Raw genomic sequence first — 16,830 nt, forward strand, 5'->3', positions numbered from 1 at the left:
TTTATTTGTGACGCTTTCACTGACAGAAACTCACAAAAAGGGGGCCCAGAACACCATTGTAACATCAAACTGATCTGAAAGCTACAAGAGGGCAAGGAAACACTCAAAAAAGGTCAGGATGTGGAAAATGAAGAAACCTTGGGAAGGGACCGCGCATGTGGTCATCCCCCTTCCAGGATGACCAAGCGGATATGGATGTTGCAAGGGCCTTAGTACATAATACACGGTCAACCTCAAAATTTAATATAAAGGAAGTCATGGAAACATACATACTTTACAAGTACTCTCATAGCCATGATCAAAGAGATCAAAGCCAGCAGAAAAGCTAATGTTGTGACTCATTCATTTGCAGAAACTGTAATCATAAAAACCTCATCATCCAGTCCGGCGTGAATGTGGATCTTTGGTGGGACAAGTACACCGCGGTTACATATAAAAGCAGAAAAATGAGCAACTCGCCGCAACATTGGTGCGGGCCGCCATGTTGGATCCAATCCAAAGCTCAATTGAAATGGCCTTACACTTTTTGTTTGAAGTCATGTTGGCATTTCGCATTTGTTTTATCGGGGAACTATTGAAGTTTTGATTGGACTTCAAAATTCCTTTTGATTTCCTACACTTTAGGTTTTGTAGGAGAAGCGAAAATGACGGACCTTCCCCGAGCTGCTTGGAAAAAGCGTCGAGTCGTCGACATTCTCGCTCGCTCTCCTCTTTGGCTCCCCGAAGCTTCTCTTGAAAAGGTCCTTCCCCACTGGAGCACATTCTCTCCGAATTCCAACTCGGGATTAAAAATGACCACGAAGCAAAACTTCTGTCGAGTTGACGTCGTTTGAAGTCGACTGGAGGACTTTCTCCACATTCTATTGTTCGGCAGCCATGACACCTTCTCCTTCTCAACCCCGCCGCAATGGATTGTGGGTACCAGTGGCACAGATCGCACGATGCGTTCACGAAAATAGGTGTTTCGGGAGATCCTACCGGATACGACCGAAAAGCGTCTCAAAAATTTGGAAAGTCGGGGTTTTCTGACCCCCAACCGGGGAAATGTGATCAGAAGGACACTCGAAGTGGGAGGTCCTATTTGAAAAGTTGGGGTACATAGCCTTTCTCCTGGTTGGAGGTTGGAAAACTCGGTTGTCGTCTTTACAGGGAACGCAGCAACAGAAACACATAGAGGACTAGATAGATCGGCGCAAATTGATCTATCGAAGCTTGGAGTTAAGTGGCCTTTTTTTAAAATATTTTTTTGTTGTTGTTTTAGCTCATCATCTGCAAAATAGATGCTAAATGTCAGTCACACGATACCGTTGGATTGTTGGCATTAAGGTTCATTGATTGAGCAAGCACAATTCAAAAAAACATTCCAAACAATCAAATAACTCTGTTACACCGACAGCAAGACACGCACATACAATAACAAATAAAATAAAAGAGAGAAGAAATAGCAAAAAAAAAAATCACAACCATTTTGGACCATGGATGGTAATCTACAACAGCAAACCGCAACAAAAAAAACGCCGCATGCGTAATGACGTCACACAAACGGAAACCATCTTACCGCAATATCACGAGTAATAGCGCTCTTAAATTGACAAAACTTCACAAGCCCTCTTTGTCTGTTTCTCCCCTTTTTCAACGTACATACCTTCAAATGCGCGTTCAGCTGGCGAATTTCGACATTTTGGTGCCAACCTATCCATTATGCTAGTTTGTTTCTGTTGCTGTGTTCCCGAAAAGACGACAACTGAGTTTCAAACCTCCGACCAGGAGAAAGGCTATGTACCCCAACTTTGCAACTCGAACCTCCCACCTCAAGTGTCCTTCTAATCACATTTGCCCGGTTGGGGGTCAGAAAACCCCGACTTTCCATATTTTTGAGACGCTTTTCGGTCGTATCTGGTGGGATCTCCCGAAACACCCATTTTCGTGAACGCAGCATGTGATCCGTCCCACGTGTACCCACAATCCGTTGCGGCGGGGTTGAGCAGGAGAAGGTGTCATGGCCGCCGAACAATAGAATGTCCAGAAAGTCCTCTAGTTGACTTCAAACGACGTCAACTCGATAGAAGTATCACTTCGTGGTCCCTTTTACTGCCGAGTTGGAGTTTTTTCGTTGAAAGACGGATAAAATGCGCTCCAGTGAGGAAGGACCGCGACGAGAGGACGCTTTTTCCAAAGAGCTCGGGGAAGGTTGGACATTTTTTTTTGCTTCTGCTACAATAACAATGCGTTCCAAAATGTCGCAGGCTGGCCAAAAAGTCGACTATTGAAAAGAAAGAAAAGTGGTTTGAAATTCAAATACAACTTTTTTCAGCCAAGTTTAGCAGCATCTGGTACGAAGTCGCATCCAAACTATATATATGTATATATAATTTGTAACCGCAGTATAGCCGTCCAACCTAAGATCCCCATTCGGGCTGGACTGCATGATGAGGCTTTTAATACAGTTGTTGGAAATAAAATGAGTCCCACACAACACGTGGTTTCCTATCATTGCTGGCTTTCAACACTATAAGGGGAATTAGCATTTTAGCACAACATGCAACGTCCGGCAAAACTAACACAAAAGGTGACAGAAACAAAACATAAATAAATCCAAACAGCCTGACAACATCAATCGCATTACTGTGCATGTAGAGAGATTTGTCAGGTGTGGTTTTAATGTTTACAATTAACTTTTTTCGGAGCATCGAAAGATCGTGGCTTACCGTTAGCGGCGCACTGTAGACTGCCAACTAACTCCTGCCTTCCAATCACAAAATCAGAAGCCCAAACTTTACCCCATACCAGCAGGTGGCGCTGTTTGACTCATCGTTGCAAGACACTTACACAAAAACTATACAACATATTTCAGCAGGAATTTCAACAAAACTTAAGTTATTATTACACTTGTTACACACACATAATATATATATATATATATATATATATATATATATTATTCCAGAGCCATGTCCCCCTAGTGGGAGAAATGAAATGATCTGCATTTCTCTAGTGCTTTTTAAGTCAATGACTTCCCAAAGCGCTTTACAATGTGCTCCACATTTCCCAATAGCGGTTGGCAGCCATGTAAGGTGCTAACCTGCGTATTGGGGGTATTAGGGGTTCAGTGTCTTACCCGAGGACACTTCGACATGTAACACGGACGAGCCGGGATTCGAACTGGGATCCCTTGATCCCGAGACGAGCGCTCTACCTCCTGAGTTTTGGGCGAAGTGCTTGAAATTGTCGCCATTGCCACGAGATTGGCAGTCTGACTCTATAGATCATGCAATAAATGAAGAAGCGGCTCAAGAGGACAACTCTATTTAGTACACTGGCTCTTCTAATCCGGATATACTGAGAAGGGCCCGGCTCTTTTGGTTCCCAAACAGCTCCTCCAAGTTTTTCTTTTTAGTGATGTACTATCAATAATAATATAACATTATTCACCAAATGATTCAACAGTTAGTCATATATGTTTGCAGGGGATCCCCAAAGGACACATTCAATCAAAATAATTGCAGATCTACCAAAACAAATTGTAAAACAATATAAGCTTTTTACACACTGAAGACAAAATCCGTGAAAATGCAAAACATGAACACATCAATTACAAATATTAACTCTTCAGTGCTAAAATAGACAATTTGCAATTCCTTCTTGACCGATTTAAACACAAATGAAAAGCACCCAAAAAATTCAGATTCAAATAAGTGAAAAGATCAAGAAGCAAAAGATCAGCAGTCGATTGAAAGATTGAATGCACTCGTATCCTAAGAATGAGTCCAAATTTGGCTCATTTTTCTGCTTTTCATTACCTTCCTTTTTTTCTTTCGTATTGAAATCTATTATTATGCAACCCCTACAGGCATTGTTGAAGCACAATGGCAGAATCGATGTCAGTTTATAGCAGCCCTTTCACAAAGATCGTAGGTCGTGGATGGGAACATCCCAAAATAGCACAAAGTATGCGCTAGGAGCAAGATAGCGACTTTATTTTAATCATCAAAGACGACAACAAAAAAAACTTTCTTCTGATGGCCGCTGGATTTTTTTTTTCCTTTTGAAGGTACTGGAGAAAAAAAATGGCTATGAGAGTACTTGTAAAGTGCTCGAATTTGGCCATGAAAAAAAGTATGAACCCTGTTTCCATGACTTCCTGTATATTTCATGTGCGGTCCCTTCCCAAGGTTTCTTCATTTTCCGCATCCTGACCTTTTTTTGAGTCTTTCCTTGCCCTCTTGTAGCTTTCAGATCAGGTTGATGTGGCAATGGTGTTCTGCGCGTTTTGTGAGTTTCTGTGAGTAAAGGCGTCACAAAAAAATGCGATTTGACTTGTGTGTTGCAGACATCGGTGAAGACCATCTTTCTACTGCGTGGCAAGAACCAGAGTGTCCAGGAACTGTTTACAAGATACTCCAAATTGTGTTGAACAGAGCAGGTTGGTCGTTTTACTTTCCGCAGCGTCCTTATTTTGGAGAGAACGTCGTTGGGCGTGGCCCCAAAAAATACGCAGCGAGGAGATATGGCAAAAAGGGAAAGCTCCTTATGGCATTGCTCTAAACAACTCGTGATGGTTGCCCGCCCCCGGGTCAAGACTTCCGCCAGGCAATAGGCTATTGTCAGCTCCAAGACTGTTTCCTTCGAGTTCATTTCAGGTTCAACTTTCCTTAACCTTAGTTAATATATACTTCCCACAACATTCGACATCTCGTATTTGGCCGTCGACGTCCACCGTACCTTCATTTCGAAAAAGGTCCGGGCTTTTGTCTCGCTCATTCTTTCAAAATACGTACCTTATTTCTAAATCAGTCACGTGCGCTAGGGCCGTTTCGAAGACATCACATTTGCTTAACTGTGAACATTTCTCATATTCGCGAATCTTTTTATCATCGGCGTTCACCGTCTATTTTCTCTCCCCTCGACCGAATTTTCTAGAAATTGACGCCGACTTTCTCATTTCAATCATCACAAAGACGTCGCAGAAGTCGCGGGGACCCGACTGCAGCGTGCAGCTTGCCGGTCTCTTCATCGTTTATTTACGCTGAATGCAGTAACCCTCCAATTTCGTTGTCTTTTTCTATCATGACAAGAAAGACTATTTATCCAACTGCAGTTCTGTTTTGATTTTTATATCTATAGTTGCTATTTTGTAACTCTCTATCTCTAAGTACGTCATCTCGAGTCATGTTGGCACGTCACAATGTTTGTTTTCCCTGAAAAAAAAAACTAGCACAGAAATTCCAAAATCGCCTCGAAATTGCAATTCTGGTCTGAGAAATGGCAACTCCTTTTTTTCCCCAAAATCGTGCAGCCCTAAATGGGAAGTCCAGTAATACCGAATAAGCGGTCTGCAAACTTTGTTTCGAGACGGCGCAAATCATGTGAAGCTAACGTAGCTGCAAATGTGCGCCGCGATTTTGGCTTCTATGGGTTTGGAAGGAGAAAGCACCGAGTTCTTATCATCACCGGTCTGGACATGAAACCTCGGACCTATGCCGAGGCTGTGGCCGATAAAAGTATTGCAACGAATGGCGATCAAGAATCTGCTGAGCAACAGCTCATTGCTTTTAGGAGTCATAAAGGGATATCCATCGAAGCATGCCATCCATTATCAAGAGGTGAGAACCGCCCTGAAGTTACCTTAGTGAGGTTTGTCAACAGGAAACGAAAACACGAATGAAGATACGCAGTCGGGGTATTTTTTGACTTAAAAAGCATTTGATACCAATAATCATAATGTACTATTGAAAAAACTGGAAAGATATGGCGTGGCTTTGCAATGGATTCCAAGTGATTTGACGGGGAGGAAGCAATATGTGAAAGTTTTCCGGACAACAAACTGGACTGGACTGCCAACAGAGAAGCTCTATGTAGGAAAGGCCAAAGCCGACTTGACTTCCTCAGATGGCTGGCCTCCTTCAACATCTGCAATAAGCTCCTAAAAATATTCTACGAGACAGTTGTGGCAAGCGCCCTCTTCCTCCCGTCTCAATAAACTGGCGAGGAAAGCGAGCTCTGTTGTGGGCACAGAGCTGGACGGCCTGACAACAGTAGCTGAGAGACGGGCACTGAAAAAGCTGAGGTCAATCGTGGACAATCCATCCCATCCACTACACAGCATTATCTCCAGACAGAAGAGCAGTTCCAGCGACAGACTGCTGTCACTGTCTTGTACTACGGACAGACTGAAGAGATCTTTTCTTCCTCATGCCATGAGGCTCTTTAACTCAACCTGGCGGAGTAAAGGCCCACATTAAACCACACCCCCTACATTGCATATTACCAAATTTTATTGCAATGAGAATTCTGTGTAGCACTATCTAGATACTCTGTAGAACACGCTACAGTGGGCATTAGCACGTCACACTGGGTATTTGTATATTGTTTTCTTTTTGTTTTATTATTCAGGGATCAGAATTTTCCGCGGATCCGCGGATTTCCGCTGTTTTTGAACCCCAAAGGCATTCCGACTTTTCACTTTTTCTCTTGCGTAGCAAACAAATTCAAAATCCGACTGTCTCACTCTTTCCTTTATTGCTCTGGCGCACCCTGGCGGCCGTTAGAAAAATTGGCCGCATTGTTGCTCAAGCTTTCCGCCCTGCTTTATTCCTGGACCCTGGCTATTTCAGCTGAAAATGAAAATCTCCATTCTATTGTTCTCAGCTCAGGGATGCTGCTGGAAATGTGAATTTCCCTGCGGGGATGAAGAAACTAACTATCTTTCTTTCTTTCCGGTCACTGTGGTCCAAATGTTCTTTGACAACATCTTTTGCAAAGTTTCCGTGTTGTCTTCTTCCACTTCGATCCCCATTTCTTTTAGCCATGTTGCTGCCTCTGTCCGTGTAGAAAATGAGTCCAAAAACATCTCCAGCTGGGCGGGATATGGGGACCGTGCCTTTACGTTTTTTTCCTTTAGCTTTTTGATGACGTCCCTTACTCGTTTCCTCTTCTTGTGAATTTTTGTGGCGTCGTCTCGGTTGATTTAACGGTCTCGCCTACGTACCTTGTCTCTTTCATCACGGATTCTTTCACTCTGTCGTCGGTGAAAGGTATGATAATTGCCCGTGGCGGTGCTTTACCTTGAGTGAGCGCTGTGCCATCTCAAGGCGCAAATCCAGATGTCCCCTTGTCGGAATGTTCCATTTAACCGAGTTTGTTCCGTCGTGATCTTGACTCCAAGTCCTCCCACTTTGTTGCTCGTTTGGCGGTTTGTCGGAGCAGGAAGGCTATGGATTCTTCTGGTCTCGTCGTTGGCTCTTCCGTGTTAGCATGTAGCTCCTCCATGCCTTCCAGCCTCCGCTCCAGCGACAAAGTCAGGGCAATCTTGTTCCCGCCGGCTGCTTCAATATGTTCTCGCCTTCATTTAGGGATTTCGCGGAGGATGGCCGAGTGGCGTCCCTCGTCGACCGATGACATTCCTTCTGCTCCGTCGGTCTTTTTTCTCCTTAGCGCCCGTTTGCTCAACAAGTCTCCCCTCCTTGACCATGTTTTGTTGAAGTGTTTTTCTTTGATATGAGTCACAAATTGTAGCCTTTCTGTCTTTCTCCTAGTATGTATTACATTAGTCTTTGGTGACTTTTGTCCCGAGCGACTTTCCTTGCTGCCGTCTACCTCATAGCGCCGCCGGAAGTCCCTCCGGCCCCTTTTTATACTCTAAAAACGAGCATTTCATTCCCAGAGGCCTAATACTTACTGATCAGCCGCGCCTAAGCCTTTAGAATTTTTTTACGTTTTGGCACTCGGGGACAATGCTTCTGATCGAGTTGAGGGCAATAGAAATAAACGTGACTTGTGTCTTGCAGACGTCAGCCAAGAATATCTTGCTACTGCCCGGGACAAACCAGAGTTGCCTGCCGTTAAAATTGAGGAGGATCTGAAGCCTTATCACGTGAAGCAAAAGACAGAAGATGGGGAGCCTGTTGAGGAGGAGGACGTTGTTCCAGTCTTGCGAGTGACCGGGGTCCGTTCAACCGCCGAAGATCAAGGTCAACCTGAAGATAACGGTCGGCAGGAGCTTCTAAGCATCAGCTCCCGTCAACACGTGGAAACGGATGAGGACGACTCGCAGCCGGAAGGTGGTAACACATGTTCCCAGTGTGGGAAAACGTTTCGAAGCAAGTCTTATATGAAGTTGCATATGAAATTCCATGCTGGTGAGAAACCTTTTGCCTGCTCAGTTTGCGATAAAAGATTCACTACAAATGGAAACTTAAAGACTCACATTAGATCCCACACTGGCGAGAAGCCTTTTGCCTGCTCAATTTGTGGTCAAAGATTCATTGAGCATGGGAAATTAAAAATACACACCAGAACCCACACTGGCGAGAAGCCTTTCGCCTGCTCAGTTTGCAGTCAAAAATTTTCCCAAAATGGGAGCTTAAAAAAACACACACTAACCCACACTGGCGAGAAGCCTTTTTCTTGTTTAGTTTGTGGAAAAGGATTCATCCAGAGTGGGGACTTAAAAATACACACTAGAACCCACACTGGGGAGAAGCCTTTTTCGTGCTCCGTTTGTGGTCAAAGATTCACCGAAAGTGGGAACTTAAAAAGACACACATTAACCCACACTGGCGAAAAACCTTTTTCTTGCTCAGTTTGCGGTAAAAGATTCACCAAAAATACGAGCTTAAAAATACACACCAGAACCCACACTGGCGAGAAGCCTTTCGCCTGCTCAGTTTGCGGTCAAAAATTCATCCAAAATGGGAGCTTAAAAAGACACACACTAACCCACATTGGCGAGAAGCCTTTTTCCTGCTCAGTTTGTGGTAAAAATTTCTCACACAATGAGAGCTTAAAAGTACACACCAGAACCCACACTGGCGAGAAGCCTTTTTCCTGCTCAGTTTGCGATAAAAGATTCATTGAGAGTGGGAACTTAAAAAGACACACCAGAACCCACATTGGCGAGAAGCCTTTTTCCTGCTCAGTTTGTGGTAAAAATTTCTCACACAATGAGAGCTTAAAAATACACACCAGAACCCACACTGGGGAGAAGCCTTTTTCCTGCTCCGTTTGTGGTCAAAGATTCACCGAAAGTGGGAACTTAAAAACACACACATTAACCCACACTGGCGAAAAACCTTTTTCTTGCTCAGTTTGCGGTAAAAGATTCACCAAAAATACGAGCTTAAAAATACACACCAGAACCCACACTGGTGAGAAGCCCTTTTCCTGCTCAGTTTGCGGTCAAAAATTCACCCGAAATTGGCACTTAAAAATACACACCAGAAACCACACCGGGGAGAAGCCTTTTTCCTGTTCGGTTTGTGGAAAAGGATTCAACCAGCGTGGGGACTTAAAAGTACACACTAGAACCCACACTGGGGAGAAGCCTTTTTCCTGCTCCGTTTGTGGTCAAAGATTCAGCGAAAGTAGGAACTTAAAAAAACACACATTAACCCACACTGGCGAGAAGCCTTTTTCTTGTTCAGTTTGAGGTCAGAAATTCACCTGAAATGAACACTTGAAATCACTACCAACTAACTAACTAACCCACACTGGCAAGAAGCCTTTTTCCTGCTCAATTTGCGGTCAAAGATTCACTAAAAATGAGAACTTAAAAATACGCACCAGAACCCACACTGGCGAGATGCCTTTCTCCTGCTCAGTTTGCGATAAAAAATTCACCCAAAACATACACTTGAAATTACACACTAGAACCCACACTGGTGAGAAGCCTTTGACCTGCACAGTTTGCAGTCAAAGATTCATTCACAGTTGGAACTTAAAAAAATCACATTAGAACCCACACTGTCGAGAAGCCTTTCGCTTGCTCAATTTGTGGTAAAAGATTCATTGAGAGTGGGAAATTAAAAAAACACTCAAACCCACACTGGGGAGAAGCCTTTTTCTTGCTCAATTTGTGGTAAAAAAAAATCACCCAAAATGGAAATATGAAGTTACACACTACAACCCACACTGGCAAGAAGCCTTTGACCTGTTGACATTGTGGTGAAAAAAAATATCTATATTGTCAAGTCAACTCATTTTTATTTGTATAGCTCTTAAACACAAGAGTCTCAAAGGGTTTCCCAGGTTATTACACTATATTACTCAGACTATTTTTCAGACTATTATTGGACACAAGAAATAACACACAAGAACCCACACTGGCGAGAAGACTTTTGCCTGCTCAGTTTGTGGTCAAAAATTGTTGTAACTTAAAAACATTCAATTGGCTAAGTATCACACAGGCTGTCCAAAGGAACATAACGGCTACAAAACCATTTGCCCTCACCTTTGTCCAACCACTGACTGCCAGCACATCAAAAAAGCCACATTCTTTCACAGGAAGTGAGCAGACTCTCCACTTGTATCATAGAGATTTGTAACCCCAAAGTCTTCATACGGATTCAAAAGATTCATGATTTTCATATGCGTCATAGATGATCTATTTTATCTCTTGTCCCCATAAAATTTTGCCTTTTATCGATAATTATGATTATCATAACAATAAAATGGCCGACCTAGGTCCCCAGGGTTGGGGCCTGTTCTCACCAGAGCCCCAAAGCTTGGAGAGCTTGTGGTTCTCTCCGTCCCTGTCGTCCGGATGAGAACAATCCCCGTGAAGTCCGCCGCCAAAAGAGATCGGAAGCTTCATTTCTTCATCTTCCTAGTTGGCCATGTGCTGCTTCTCACACACTCTGAGGGACTTTTTTGTTCTCAAAACTACACAAAAAGGGTTATTGCGACAACCTGTCTTTGGTGTTTTGGGCAAATATCCCATGTTGGCACGCTATGAAAACGATCCCTGATTATTGAAATGAGTCCATTATCTTCAAACCGGGTTCATCGATCATTACTGTTAACCTGTTGCATCATTTCTTCCACCTTCCTCCTTGCTCACACTGAGTGCTTGTGTCAACAATGTGCTTTATTCTTTTGTTTGATAATTTTTTTTTGTCATGTGAATAAAACGTAGTTTAATCAAATCAAACTGCCTGCATTATTTTTGGGTTGATGTTATTTTTCTTCTGAACTGATCACTATCCATATCAAATAACTCCAAAATCGATCGATTAAAGTTGAAAATACACTGTGTTTAAACTTGGACCCTTCATGACAAACGCTAGACGCAGGCTATTTCGAATAATTTCGTGCCGGAAACCGAGAGCACCACAGAAAAGGGACTTAGATTTTCCTGGAGCAAGATGAAGTTGAGACTGGAACTGGAAATCACCATGACCACATTGTAAGAAAACATGAAACCGAAATATGAAATGTTATGAACTGAGCCAGCGTGTGGATAAGAGAGTACTCGGTTGGTTTGGACACATGGAGAGGATCTACAGAGCAGAAGTCAATGGAAGGAGACCGAGAGGAAGGCCGCCATTGACGTGGATGGATGGAGGAAAGAGGTCTAAATCCAGGGGAAGCTAGAACTCTTGTTGGTGATAGGAAGGAGTGGAGAGGTGTTGTGAAAGGATAGTGGGATTGTGGACGCGATCTCAAAGATGGGCTGGGCACCCGTCTGATGCGGCAGGGGTAAACCAGCGAAAGCTGTCGGGCCCTGCTGTTGAACAAAAGAGTGTGTTGTGTCATCCTGACCCGAGTGACACGGCCACTTTCTTGTGTCCCGTTTCATCTGGAGGGACCAAAGCATGGCCGACTTAGGTGCTTTACTTGTTTGGGTGTTTGGGCAATTGGGTTGGCCACGGTCCAAAATTTTTTGAGAGCGTTTTTTTTTTGGGGGGGGGGGGGATCCAATTTTTCACGATACCAGGTAAGGCTTCAAGCTATTGTCTCACCTGTTAGGACACCCACGCTACACTCATTTGCGGGCATTTGGTTGCAAAAACAAATTCAGGCGAGAAAAAAAAACCTTGTATATCTGTGTCTTCCAATTTGGATTATATAATGTTAGTAGAACTTGCAATGGGCACAATGTTATGTACATATACATTGAAGGATTTTATAGTTTATACAATAAAATACAAGTTACATTTATCGAGTGCAATAAAGATTTTTACTGAGTGAGCTTCAGGTCACGCCGTTCCGAATGCGAAAGTTTTGTTTAGTTTTATTGATAACAGGACTCTGACGGAGGAGGCCAGACACACAAGGACAAACATCGAGGCGAGGTGGTGGAGCCCACGTGGGGGGTTTTCCTGACGCGCCGGCTGGCGGAAAAAGGCGCGGGCCGGAAGAACTTCAGAGGATCGAAGGAGAAAGGAGGCTCGACGAAGACTCGAGCGACACTGATTCTGTGCTTTGGATGGAGTTAATTATTCAAGAAATTAAATCTGCCCCCGTGTGGAAATGCCGGGCTCTTGTCCGTCTTTTCACAAAAAGAAATGAGCACGCATTGTTAGGTGAATGAAGTTTATGTTTGGTTAATGGAGTCAGATAACTAAATCGAATAATTTGGTAAATGGTACATTTTTAATATATATATATATATATATCACAGCCATATCCCCTCTGGTGGGAGGTGGCTTTTGGGAGATTGATTCAGAGGAGGGGATTCCCAGCCCCCTCGCTCAACCCAACTGAGGTGTTGGGAGTCAATAGGTGACTCATTAGGGAGTCATTATTTTTAAGATGTGATTCCTAACAATTATATATATATATATATATATATATATATATATATATATATATATATATATGTGTGTAACCGCGGTGTACCTGTCCCACCAAAGATCATACATATTGTTCATGAACATTTTGTCGTGAGATCCTGATTTGCTCGACATGAATGAGGTTTTTTTATGAAAAAACTTCAAAAATGAAGTCGCTTGGATGTTCACTGTACAGTGGAACCTGGGTTCTCGACAATGATAGGTTGGTTGTTTTGGTTGTAACATTTCTCAGAATTCACTGTGTGAATATAACTTGTTTTTATATTCCTATATATAAAAACAATCTTTCACACACACACACACATGAAGTAACGTTTCAATAATCAGTCTAATTGCATCTCTTGTACGTTTATCAGTTTTGTACTCTTATTTTGAAGTCGCATTTTCGGTGTATTTTTCTGTTTCCTGTGTGACTAAAGTTAACTGGACACACGGGGGCGAGTAGTGTGGCCGGGGCACTCGCCCGAGGTGGTCGGGGCCACCGGACAGAGCTAATACATTTATTTACCTTAATGCTTGTGTTTTTATTTGAGTAATCCTGCCAACATAGAGTCTGTATAAGTTTTAACTTTATCAGACCATAATCCGTTCCAGAACTCTGTTCGAAAACCGATTTGGTCGATCACTGAAAATCGTTTCATTTGAATCCGTTCCAACACCACCATGAACGTAAAGATGTAGCTAACCCAGGCCAATCGTACGTTCGCGTCAGCACCTTCCCTTGATGGCAATAGTTATGAGAAGGAAGTTGAAGACGATCTACCGCGAATTTCATATTTACGAGAAGCTATTTCTTGGTATGTTTGCTACACTGCGAGCGTGATCCTACTAGCGTGTTGGTACCTTTCAAAGGCACGGTTTGGGATGAAAGTTATAATATCATTATTAAAGCTTTGAAAACTCTCTCGGTGTACCGTCTTTCTTCGTAAATATGTGTAACTGTTTATAATATGTATTTGCAACTGTATATTTTTGTCATGTATTTATTTTAGAGATTTATTCTGTTATGTGTTCTACGGACGAATCAAAAATAAGGGGTGGAGCAAACGCGGGCTGATGGGAAATGTGGTAAAGCTGAGTTACCTGTAGATCTGTCTGTTGTGGCAGCGGACAATAGTCGATATATATTTTTCCCACCCTTAACTTTGGAAATATACATTTTGTTTCCTAGGATTACTTTCGACGGGACCCCGACTTTACAAGTCTGCATCATTAAGTAGGGTTATCATCTACTATTTGAGGTATCAACTGAGGTTTTGGTATTGTCTTCCATTTACGAAGTAACCATTAACTGGAGCTACACTGTGGGGGTCTCGGCAGGCAGTGACGGCCTGGGTTGTGGAACCCAGAAGGGAGAGGACCCACACAGAAGGGAGAGGACCCACACAGAGGACTGGAAGAATGCAGCTTGGGAGGGTGGGATGGCAGAGCTATGCCCTTGCACAATAGTATTGCCCTTTACACGCTGGTTAACTACTGTTGAAAGAAAATAACTCTGAAATTGTTTAATTGATGTTGAAAATGTCAGAAACAATGTTAAAACGTCATATCGTCACGTCATATTGTCAGATATAACAAAATTGTGGTTATGCTTGATGGTTGTTGAGATTGTCGTGTTTGTTTTGCTGCTGTTGGTGTCGGTGGATTTGTTCAGACCGAGGACAATCGACTTTGGCCTGGACGGATCTATTGACACTAACAAAGATGTTATATGATGAAATTGTGAATATGCTTGATTGCTATTAAGATTTTCGAGAAGGGTTGTTCAAACCTCACATTGTGTTTGCTGTTAAAAACGTCATATTGAAATATAATATTGTGAATGTGCTTAATTGCTGTTGAGATTGTCATGATTGTTTTCTGTTATTAGTGTCAATAAATTTGTTCAAACCAAACCATAAAAAACATTGTAGAACTCTATAGTTATTTTCGATTGTTCTCGATTGTTCTCAGCTCAGGGATGCTGCTGGAAATGTGAATTTCCCTTCGGGGATGATCAAAGTATCTATCTATCTATCTATCTATCTATCTATCTATCTATCTATCTATCTATCTATCTATCTATCTATCTATCTATCTATCTATCTATCTATCTATCTATCTATCTAATTAGGCTTAGGTCAAAGTTGTTACTGTGTTGCAAGCCTTACCGCGGGCGCCCGCGGTTTGTACAAGCGCATGACATGCTACAAACCGCATGACATGCATAAGTACAAAAAACGTCAAACCATGCGCACGTGAGAACTGTTTTTCACGAGGGGTGGGGACAATCTACACCTGTGTGCCGCTCGGCATCGCCCCCACCAGCGTACCAGCGTTCAAACTCCGATTTTTTGAACGAAAAGCAAAGCAAGATTTTCTCTCAATTTTTGGTCGAGAACCGATTTGTTCGAACTGAGACGCGTTCGAAAACCCAGGTTCCACTGTAGAAGGAAAAAATACATGCAAATAGAATGAAGTAGAATTTTCTTCTTTAAAACATGAATTCATTTTCTGCATTCAATTATTGTTGGTAATATACTGCTTAAATGGATCACCACAAAGCTGTCTTTTTTCATGTTCTCCTTTTCTACTTCCCTTTTTTCTTCACTTCTTTATACAACATCAGCATTCGTCATATAATGCATCAAAGCGAGCGAGTCGTTGGAGAGCCGGCTCTCTTGAACGAGTTGAGCCGAAAAAGCCGGTTCCCTAAAACGAGACGGACTTCCTTTCACTACGTCAAACCGCTCGCTTTGTTTGCAACAAAAAAAAAACGATACCGAGATAGAGGCTACCACGGCGAACTCGTTTGACAGCAACAAATCTCTTAAACTGCTAAAAAAAAACATACCGAATTTTCCGCACTATAAGGAGCACCGGGTTATAAGCGCACCCCGAAAAAATAGTATTTGGTCCTATTTTTGACATACATAAGACGCACCGGATTATAAGGCGCTACAATGGGAACGTGGACAAAACAGTCAGATAGTTCAGTCCAACTGATTACTCCCTTAATATTCCCAAAGCTTGCAAAGACGCAAATACGTGTCGAGAACACGTGCGGATGCGGTGTCCGTACGATGTCACTCAAATGCATCGTTCCATCATTCGGAAGGTTAAAGTCTTGGGATTCAAGAAATGCCAACCATTCCTTAGTTTCTATTTTCTTTTTCGCTCGCAACTTTACTGTGCATATGACAATAAACACTTGGATTTGAGTTGAATTTAAAAATAGACACTCCATTCCATCCATTATCTGCACCGCTTATCACAGAAACATCGAGTTCAGTCTGAAACAAGATACAGGGATAATATATATAGCCGGAGTAGCTCACCCACCGAAGTCGTTGTGTTTATAATAATGTGCAGCCGTGGTCCTCTTACATCCGTGAGTTCAGTAAATCCAGGAGAATAAAATATTTACAAATACAAAATAGTAAAAAAATGCTTTCTGTATGCCGTCAGCCACGTGCTATACGCATTCATCTTTTTCGGCCAATTGCAGGCTTTGTTTTGCCGTTTAAGCCAACGGCAGCCTGTAAATGATAAAAAGGATCCGCCCCTTGACCTCCGAATAACTTTAGCCAATAGTGATCGATTCAACTGATGATTGACACATTGGTTAGCCAATTCAAGAAACGCTGGTAAATAAATCCCAGCATACACCGCGGACTACTTGGCGTTCGGGGGAAAATCTAGTCGGCGGCTGCAAGTTAGTTGCGAGACTCCATATATAAGGCCCACTGTATTATAAGGCGCATGGTCAGCTTTTGAAAAAAATAAAGGCTTTTAGGTGCGCCTTATAGTGCGGAAAATACGGTATATTAAAATGAACGAGCCGAATGAATAAATACACAACTTGGTCCAAAAACAGGAAGACAAAGTAAATGATGCTTCATTTCCTCATCACTACCTCAAAAATGAACGTGTACCCTATAATCATCTAACGTCATTTTCTTTTCCTACCTAAGGACAACCGGGGGATGTCATATCAGAAACAGGAGAATGAAGGAATGATTGCAATTTCGAGCCAAAGACTTATACGCAAACTATACAAACATATTTCAGCAGGAAATTCAACAAAACTCCCGTTACTCAGTGTTACATTTGAACTTTTATCATGTGTTTTTTTCAGAAGCATTTTTTAGTTTTTTAGATATGTTTTAAGTTTATGTTCCGTAATATTGCAAGTGTTGACGTTGATAATAAAAAGTTAGCCACATGAAAATCAGTTTGAAAATGAGGACGTTGCGATTTCTTCCCACTGTACTTCCAT

The 16,830-nt window shown here is 42.4% G+C and overlaps 2 protein-coding genes across 4 annotated transcripts in view; one reads left to right on the forward strand and one right to left on the reverse strand.

The window, feature by feature from the left end:
* LOC148368182 (uncharacterized) overlaps positions 1-899 on the reverse strand; it is a 40,539-nt gene extending 39,640 nt beyond the window's left edge. For all 3 annotated transcript variants that reach the window (XM_088330196.1, XM_088330195.1, XM_088330194.1), the window contains exon 1: positions 654-899. In XM_088330196.1, coding sequence (XP_088186322.1) covers positions 654-762 — 109 coding nt within the window. In that variant the 5' untranslated portion in view covers positions 763-899. The remainder of the gene's footprint in view (positions 1-653) is intronic.
* LOC148368183 (uncharacterized) overlaps positions 1-10,820 on the forward strand; it is a 41,573-nt gene extending 30,753 nt beyond the window's left edge. Inside the window, exons 2-3 of the mRNA XM_088330208.1 lie at positions 4,331-4,423; positions 7,788-10,820. Of these exons, the coding sequence (XP_088186334.1) occupies positions 4,331-4,423; positions 7,788-9,427 (1,733 nt within the window). The 3' untranslated portion in view covers positions 9,428-10,820. The remainder of the gene's footprint in view (positions 1-4,330; positions 4,424-7,787) is intronic.
* Positions 10,821-16,830: the final 6,010 nt, after the last annotated feature.

The sequence above is a fragment of the Urocampus carinirostris genome, chromosome 3, assembly GCF_059441175.1.
Source record: "Urocampus carinirostris isolate Australia breed hairy pipefish chromosome 3, RoL_Ucar_1.0, whole genome shotgun sequence".
NCBI lineage: Eukaryota > Metazoa > Chordata > Actinopteri > Syngnathiformes > Syngnathidae > Urocampus > Urocampus carinirostris.